The sequence below is a fragment of the Phalacrocorax aristotelis genome, chromosome 6 (assembly GCF_949628215.1).
Source record: "Phalacrocorax aristotelis chromosome 6, bGulAri2.1, whole genome shotgun sequence".
NCBI classification, from domain to species: Eukaryota; Metazoa; Chordata; class Aves; order Suliformes; family Phalacrocoracidae; genus Phalacrocorax; species Phalacrocorax aristotelis.
The window spans coordinates 52,352,484-52,362,089 of NC_134281.1; the positions used below are offsets into that span (position 1 = coordinate 52,352,484).

Here is a 9,606-nt window from a genome sequence, read left to right on the forward strand (position 1 = left end):
ATATCATGCTGTTGATTCTGCTACGAATTATTAGCTTAAGACCATTAACCAAATTGTTTCCTACCCGTGCAGGAAAAAATAGTCTAGTAAAGGAGTCTGGAGTACAGAGTAAAAGATTTGTCACTATTAATTGCCACAACATGTTTTAGATTCATTTCTATTTACTTTCACTGGACATTGATTTTTGTAGCTGAACTGGAATTGGTGACCTGATTATTATAAATTTCTAGTACTTTACAGCAAAACTATCTGTAATATCGAATCCCTTTACAGATTTACGCTGTAGTAAGGGTTAATGGCTTTGATATTGCTCTCATGCCGTTAAATACATCTGACTTGCACATTCTAGATTAAGACGAAAGCTTGTGCTTCCATGCACGTTGCAAAGATTTTGGAAAGCGTGTGCGCGACTCTCTCTCTCTTGTCACAAGAAAGACAAGCCATCTTATCTTGCTGTACTTTTTCCAGTGCCCAGGGATCCAATCCTAGCCTTCGCTGGAGCAAACTAGCACCCCAGATGGGAAGCATTTCCCTCTCTGAGCATCCTCTGGCAGTCTGCCGTAGGCGCAGGACTCACTCCTGAACTGGGACATCGAGGATCTTCGTCTTGCCTTCCTACCTCAGAGGCCAGCTTGTGGTGCGCACCAGCACCACAATTCCTGAAGGCGCTGCAGTGCTGCCGCTGTTCTTTGTGGCTGCTCAGCAGCATCGGTGGGAAGGACACAGACAAGGCTTAATGCCATCTGTAATAACTCCAGTCCCTGTCCATCAGAGTATCGCAGCAGTGAGAGGCTGGTTCCTTGCAGATATCTCTGGGTACTCATAGCACACAAAGAGAACTCAGGGTGTTAGTGAAAAGAGCCCTCTTTAAACCCCCCGTCCTCTCCATGGGCCTTCTTGAACTCACAGAAACTTAAAGCTTCATTCTGAGCTTTATTTTAACTAATAACTTTTGCTGCAATTATGGAGCCAGATCATTTTCCTATAAGAATCCTCATTTGACTGCCAGGCCATTTCCCATCTGTGATAATTTGCCTGAAAATTGGCATTTGAAATACTTTAATTTATTCCTTTGGGTACAGCTTTTAAATCTAGTGTTTTCTTACCTCGCTCTCTCCACTTTCAATTGCTTTAAATCAAGTACAAAGAAGCAGTTGTTGCTAGTTATGTTTCCTGGGGCTTATGAGGCGCTTGATAGAAGAAGAGATGCTCACAGGATTGTCAGCTGTATGGGAGCCAGCCATGCCCTTTGGTCCATATGCCTGGATCCCACCTCATTACCTTAATAACCAAATGCATAAATGGGTTGGAAAACAGGGCTAGTACAGAGGTCAAGAAAATGGGATCCTAGAAACAGGAGGCAAAAAATTATCCAGAACTCTTCATAGTCCCAGCACCTTGCCCGTCACTCAGTATGTTAATGACACTTTATTCCCCCTTCAAAATATGCATTATTTTACAAAGTGTGTGAGTACATATAGTTTTAGTGGGTTGATTTATAACAGCTCTTCACTGGTGAAGGAAGAGGTTGACCAGAATGTGATATGGGATGGCCTTGTTTTTCTGCCTTGTTTCTTTTGAGGCAAACACTGCTTGCTGTATTTTCAGCTTTTGCTGTGGGTGGATACCATCTGTGGGAAAATGTGCACTGAAGTGGCAAACAGTAGATGACTGACATTGGGTACAAGCACTTTCACGGTTGCTGTGCTGGCAGGCTGTTAAGCAGGAAGTAGAGTGTATTTTACAGAGGAACTTTCCTAGATTCCTCCCAGCTGTGATATTAATATGCATGCTAAGTCTGACAAAATACTGATTAATGTCCAGTATCAGTCAGTGATAAAACAGCATCTGTTTTAATGTTAATAAATGAGGTGGCAAGCAATTTCCGTATAGAAATTACTCATGCATTTCATTTGCTGGTGACACAAGCTAATTGCAGAGTTAGAAGATAACACAGTACAGTTAATTTGGGTTATGGTGTAGTTACTCAAGCCAGAGCTCAAATCCAAACCTTACTAGCATGCAATATAGGGGAATCCAGAACCCCCACAAAAGGAGAATTACGTCAGACAAACCGTCCTAGGTACCTAACTGCCTTTCAGAGTTCCTAAACCCAAAATACAACACATGGAATTTAGCCTCAAAGCCTCAGTCAGCTGCAGACTAGTCTCAGAGAGGTCTAAAGCCACCAGAATTTTCATTTTTGCAATGAATTCACCTCCAGGTCAGCCAGTAGACCTGCGCACAAGCCTTGACAGCACCCATCAGGGGATGTCTGCACCCAGCAGGGTGCCCAGACTGTGCTCCTCTGCCTCACTCACCTGCCAGGCCCTGTGCAGCAGGTGTTTCTGGACTGTTTCTGATGGGATGTTGCATGAAATACAGTGACCCGTTACAGCCTGGAGCTAGGGGCATCCACCTCGGGTACCCTGGTGTTAGCTTCAGAGCCTTTGATGTAATGTGCAATCCCTGTCTTCAAAAAGGGAACTCAACTGCTAAAATATCCACAGGTAGAACACTGGTAACATAAGAGATAAAGCACTTGCTGGGAGGTACAGGCTTGAAAATGGTGCTTCAAAGGGGCAACAGAAGAGCGTAACCCTAGGTAAATACCAAGTTAGCAGAGTAAGGGAGAAGAAAAAGAACGACTATCAAGCCTTCTCTCCGTCCTCTCTCCATCTGATCCACCTAACCCCTCTACCTGTATACTTTGGGTTTTGTGTGGAGGAAAAAAATGACCTAGAGCATTCCTACACCTCCCCTGTGACAGATCTGATTCCAGCTGTCACTATCGTCCATTGCTAACTTCAGCGTCCAGCAAAGGAATAGGGAAGAGACATACAGCAATCAATTTCCTGCTTTTTGCTCTTCCAGTTCATGTTCTGCAAACACAACTCAGGCCTTCATTAAAAAAAAGGGTGGGGTGGCCGCGGAGGGAGGATCCCAACCAAACGTACCCGGAGGTACCGGGGCCAGCAGCCTCGCAGGCTCACTTTGCAGTACGGGGCCCTGAGCAGTTCCCTTATTTCCACTGTGACTGCGTTTGTTCAAAGTCTGTTGGAGATACGATTTCAACTTTACTAATCCTAACTTAAAAACAGTAACTATCCACCAAGCAATATAGGTTTACCCTCGAGAACACAAGAGTAAAATCCAGCTTTGCTGCAGAAAGGAAGAGCAGTCTAAATGAGAGGCAGAGGCCTATTTTTTTAGTAATTCTTAAAAAATAAATCACATTAAAATGTATCCTGTCAGATTTACAGTAACCATACAAATGATTCATTTAAGAGATTATAATAAGAGGTCCAATGTATAAAAAAAGTGTGTGAAAAATTAATTTAAGATTGAGATCTAATAGTTGTAGCTAAAAAAAAAAATATCCAATTTCTATATGAAGGGTATTTTTTACATTACAAATATGTTTCCTGTAGGTGAGGTATTGAAGGATTCCTTTTCACTCTCTTATGTATTCCGGTGAGAATATATACAGTAAATTTAGAATCCATCTTATTCTAGAAATGTAATTTTATTGTTATTCTGGTCTTGTAAGATTGATCACCATGTTGTGTTACCAGGAAGCTAGATTGATTGAATTAAAATGTTAATCTAAGGTACAAATGGAAAGCAGCAGCAATATCATACATTACCACTGCATATACAATATGGATAATGGTAAAATAAGAAAAATCAGAGAATAGCGTAGGTGACATCAGCTATCTTCCCTATCCCCTCTATCTTCCACTTCCCTGCCTTCCCCCAGTTCAGTAAATACCTCTGCAAGGCTTTTTACAAATCACAATCTAGATATAAATCTCTTTTAAGCAGTTTGCTTCAAATTTCAGAGTGGTAACAGCCCTGCAGCACTCTCCCTTGTTTCTGAGCTACTGCTGTCCTTTATTTAACTGGGAGAAGGGGATTAAAGAATAGCGATAGAAAGAGCAAAGGAAACACCTTTGCCCCATTCTGATGTATTAAATATGCAAGAAAAATACAGCTGCCTAGAAATTTGGTTTAACTGGGAGAAAAAGTGGATTTGAGCCCATCAGCTTATTAAAGATAGCATCTTTTCAATCAGTAAAAAGGAACATCTCGGGCTTCCATCTATTTTCTTTCTTCCACAGGGATCCTAATCATCTTTCAGTACCTTATCATTATTATGAACCTTTGGGACCTGATGAATGCACAATGTACATTTCACACGAGCGGGGACGGAAGGGCAGCCATCATCGTTTCATCACAGAGAAACGAGTGTTTGAGAACTGGGCACGGACATTCAATATTCACTTTTTCCAACCGGACTGGAAACCAGAACCGCTCACTGTAAATCACCCTGAGATTAAACCGGTGGTCTGAGGGATGAACGCACAGGCTGCAGCCGCAGTCACCCACTGTGTCAGCCTTCGGGGTGTTGGACCTTCTGGGACAGCAAGGCAGCCGAGGGGGGAAGGGTAACGGGCTTTGCAGCCGACGACTGCAACACCGGTCAGGAAGTTACGATGAAGGAGCAGCGCATATCAAGAGTACTTTCTGTCAAACTGTGTGTTAATCCAGTATATAGCCTTTTTTGGCCATCTGACTTCCTGTGTGTGTATGTGATTTGTGAAAAACAACTTGAGTATCATTAACGGGATGGTTAATTCATTACAGTTTTTTAAAGTACAATGCCACTGAATTTTCATAGTGAAAACTTACAGTATTTATTTAATGGAGGTTTTTATGCAACCTAGGCCAGTATTTTTCTAATTCAGTTATGTGATTGTTTATCTTTCATAATCTTTCAAATCCAAAATGAATATCGCTGATGGTTTGAGAGGCCTAGCTTTTTATTTATGAAATTTGTTTGAAAAATAAGATTCTATATAGCATGTAATTAATATTTGATCTGGAAATGTTGCATTTCTTTTAAAAATTTTGGGCTCCGTTCCAGCCTAGAGCCTTTAACAGCAAGAATGGTCCCACGTGCAGATCTAGCTAACTTTACATTCTGACATCTCATGTTAATATGAAAACGATAGTGAAAATTCTGTTTGATATTAATGTTCATTTGCTGCTGTGCTGTCAAGCTGCTGTTTTTTAATTAGTGGTAAAAGGAAGGACGGCAAAGTTTATCCGAAAAAGATCCCTGTCTATAGCAGCATGCTTTCAATGAAGAAGAGACCATCTTAGGCTGGAGGGGTTGTGTTCTGTTTTGCCTCTTGTAGCCCTGCAGGAGGCTGAAGGAGCAACCCTCCTGAGGCAAGAGACTACAAACCAGGCAACAACGGCTTGAAACAACATGACCAAATTTCTGAAATCAAGAAGTTACACTACCAGGTACTCCAACAGCAGCCATGCTAGCCAAAAAGATTACAATGGCGCACCTGCAAATATCTCTGCCTTCCAGTGTTCCAAGATCATCGCTGATCTCGGAGATCCTGGATCGCACTGAAGTTGGGATGTGAGAAGAGTTCCATGAGTACAAAATTGTCCCCTTGAAAAGAGCAAAGTTACACTTGGCAGTTTTTTCCCAAACTACACGTGCATGGCGAGTCCCTGCAGGGGACGGACAATGCTAGTGCTGTATATGGAACCTCACAGTGTGAATTACTGCATTACATTTGGCTTGTGAATAAAGAAGATTTCAGTTACAGTATTAATTTTCCTTTTGCATCACAAATATTAAGTCTCTAATTCCTTTGAAGTAATCAGTAAGAGTAAATACTGCATGAAACATTACACCTCAGGTGACAAAAGGTGTCTTTCATTAGACAAATACTAAAACTAGAACAAAGATAGTACCTTAAAACATCTCAATCCAAGAAGCTGAACCTCAGAGGGGATACGCAGAGCTGGGACCAAACTCACTATAATTTAAAACCACTTACAACCCACGGTCTTCCTCTTTCCAAAACTGGACAGCAATAGCTGCAGCTGCCCTGCAGGCGTCCCAGACCTGTGGGGACAAAGTGAACTGCCCCGCCTGGTACACACCACTCAGCATACAAACTGAATGCAAAGCTCTGCTATTGCCAATTGCTCGTAACCTCTCTCGTCTGGTGTTTAACTCTCCCTCTTTCACTGACTGTGTTTTATTCCTTCCACTCAATTTCACAACACTCTACAAAAAAGAGAATGGATTTTGAACTAATGGCAATTTGAACATCCCTTTCAGCATGTGTACTGGGGCGTGTATCCAGCATGTATTGCTCAAATTGATGAACTCTGTCAAATTGATTTACAGATCACTTCTGATGGGACTGCAGGAGATGGTACGGACACAGTAGGTCCTCTCGTGCCACCATCCTTTTGTTATTTTATTAGTGATATGATTATGAAAAGATCTTGTCATTCTAAAACAGGGCTCTTAGTTTTTCTATTGAGAGCTGCAGGATGCGTATGCTAAATGCTTACTTATGCTATTGTTAAAACCAGATCATTTTAAAATAGATTACACTGATCTACTTTAAATATCCAGTAGAAACATGGGCACTTGCCAGGCTCTGCTGTGCTCCACATGCTCGCTTTCTGTCTGCAAGACTGGTCAATACCAAGTAGATCAGATGAAGTGTTAAGAATAAGGCAAAACACGGGATAAACCGACATTAGATCTCCTATCTTCTACCAGAGTGAAGCTAAATATTCCTTCTTCAGTTTCTGTTAATAAGAGCTGTGTCTTCTTGTTACCCTTATATACATCCAGTCTTCTAAACAAAACAAACTCAAAACTCACTTCAGTCTCGTCATCTTCCTGTGGAGTTTCAGCAAGTTCCCCCATCTAATTACAGAAAGCATGAAGGAGTATTTTCTAAGAGGAAGTCACACCCGCATATACAAAACGCACTGCAAAAGGAATTTGATGAAGCCAAGGAGACAGCAAGTTTTAAAAAGGACTGATCACACAGATTTACATGGAATATAAACCCAGTCCAAAAAGCACAAGTTACAAGAGTGCAAAAGAAACGTAAATAATTTTTGAAGTGTTGCAATTTTAATTTACAAATTACAAATCCTACCAAAGCCCAAATTTTCAACTACAGCACATCCTGCTACATTTCAGCCTGAAGTAAGGTTTTATGGCCTAGTTATAAACCAAACAGATTTATGATAGAAAGTGCTGTCAGACCAGAGATAAGTAGCACAAACTAGGCACCGCTGCCATTCTCTGGTTTATGCTGTCATCTTGCACTCTTCACCTTAATTTGATCGATTCATGATCTTCACTGTGCATCATTTCACATATTAAAAACTGTTGCAAAACTGTGTTTACCGACATCAGCGGTTTTAAGATCTATGTTACTTCAGTTCTGAACTCCTTCCATACCTTATGCTTGGCTTCATCAGAGTAGCTATTTTTCATCTTGAAGAACTATAGCTTTTATGCCGTGAAAGGTGCAACGGGAACTGAGCATGATAAGGAAAATATCTCTGCAGCTAAGAACAGAAAAATGAGACCATTGGTTTCTGTTACTTTGGCTCAATGGTTGCACGATGCCCAGGTAAGAGCATTGAGATACAAAGCAGAAACACAATGCACTTTGAGAGAACCTTCTTTCCAAAGCGTTAAAGCACCTCAGAAAGATAAGTGAATACTGTTTATTCTAGGTAAGGAAACTGAGGAAAGGGGAGGTTAAGAAACAGTGTTACTAAGACCCAGTTACAGCCTTAGTGCTAGGTTTTAGAAGAGTATCGGGTGTGCTGACAGCTGCTCCTGGCTCTAGGCAGAACACACAATGGCAATTTCATATATTACATACACATACACATGAACAGGAGTGTAAAGTGATAAAATTCTGCAGGAGGTGCTGACCTGGGTCTTGCCCTGCAGTATTTCTCAGGCAAACTTCATAGGAAACTAAGTGATCTTTACCCAAAATAGCTCTAAGGAGGCAAGGACACAATAATATAAAAATACCTGGAAGAACATTGGGGGTTGGGGTGAGGGGAATCTAAAGAGTAAGGAATAAAACATGGTTTGAGCTATCCAGCTGTATTCCCCTGGAATACGAAGATCAAAGTCAGGCTGGAGCTGACAGAGTGGAAGGTTCTGGCTCAATAGCAATGGCCGTCCTGCAGAAGTTTCCTTGCAATATTCTACAAATCTATCACGTGCCACAAAACTTTTTGAAAAATTCTGATAATCACCTCTGACTAATGAAAGGTAATGATTTTATTTGATGCAAGGAGATGTAATATCTAGTTCAATTAAAAACATAGCTTAGGGATAAAAAAAAATAATCAAGAAACAGTTAAACAGTGAAGGAGTGCTTGTAAAACAACAAAATGTAGTGCAAAAGAGAAGAAAGTACAGAAACTTCACAGGTATCAGTACTTCACCTCTCCTGGTGCATCAGTTAATACTGTTCACTTTGAGTTTCCAGCTGCCTCCTGCAAGTGCACCTAGATGTCACAAGTATAAGATTTTTATAAGGAGAAAAGAGAAGAAAAGAAAAAGATTTAAGGACAATCTCCTTTAAAAAAAACTTGGAAATATGAAAGGGCAAGAGTCTAAGATGGTGGGAAATTGCTCTGTACTGAAGCAGAAAAGTATAAAACTCAGAGGATGTCCTACAAAATGGCTGTAAAACGGCTTTGCTTATGCTAAATACCATTAAAACCACTAGATCATTAAATACTTTCTATGCTGAAAATTACAACACAACATGGAACTGTCAAATGATACCCTTTGACCACTGTGACAACGGAGTTTCAGTATCACAGTGGAAACAAAGATGGTGACTTTCATCTCGGCTGACTGCAGAAGAGGCTCCTTGGCAAATGCAGAACTGCAAAAACAGGCCACGAACCAGCACCTCCCTCCCTTCTGCAGCTCCCTCCCGGGGGCGCCAGCCAGAGAGCACACAGCTGTCACAGCGCACACTGCGCACTGCCAGCACAAAAGGGAGAGATCCCCCGGTGGTGTCTGTTGCTGAACACCAGACCGAGCCAGAGAAACTACTCGGCAGATGATGAACATACCGTGTCCTTGCTCACTGTGGAGTCCTTTGACCAGGAGCTGTCTTCCGAAGTCAGGAAGACAGAAGGATGGGAAACTACAGACAAGCAATCCTAGCACGTTCCAGACAAATGGATGAAAACTGTAACAAGGAACAGAATTAGCAGTTCTAAAAAAGACACACTGGCTAAGATGTAATGCTGCTTTTGTAATAAAAGTCATGCCCTGCAAATCTATTTAGTGTTCTTCAAAGTTTTCTGAGGCAAGTGGACAAGAAGATCCAGGTGATGAGTCCACAACTAGCTTTGCAAGGTGTCTCTCAAAAGACTTCCAAAGAAGCTACAGGACCACAGGTTGAAAGAGAAGATCCTCACCTACGGAACCCATAGGAAATAAGGGCTAAGAGGATACATCATCAGCTTCAAGTTACAAGCAAAATTCCACAGGAAAACGTCTCAACCTATTTTCTCTGCTTTTCTGTAGTCTTCCTTTGGCATCTACCACAGACACAGGACACAGGGGTTAGACTCTGTCGGATAGACAGATAAAAAACACAAATTCTTTTATCTAGTGAACATCAACTTGTGCACTAAAGCCCAGGTATAATATTGCCATACTGACGATGTGCCAGGCAGCCACAAGATCTAACGACAGTAACTGCATTCTCCTTTTAC

General features: G+C 41.4%; 1 protein-coding gene across 3 annotated transcripts in view; it reads left to right on the forward strand.

Annotated features, from left to right (window-relative positions):
- The window catches only part of ST6GALNAC5 (ST6 N-acetylgalactosaminide alpha-2,6-sialyltransferase 5), a 79,216-nt gene extending 70,918 nt beyond the window's left edge, over positions 1 to 8,298 (forward strand). For 2 of the 3 annotated variants that reach the window (XM_075097891.1, XM_075097892.1), the window contains exon 5: positions 4,122 to 8,298. In XM_075097891.1, coding sequence (XP_074953992.1) covers positions 4,122 to 4,353 — 232 coding nt within the window. In that variant the 3' untranslated portion in view covers positions 4,354 to 8,298. The other variant, XM_075097893.1, reaches the window with a different exon arrangement.
- The last annotated feature ends 1,308 nt before the right edge of the window (positions 8,299 to 9,606 follow it).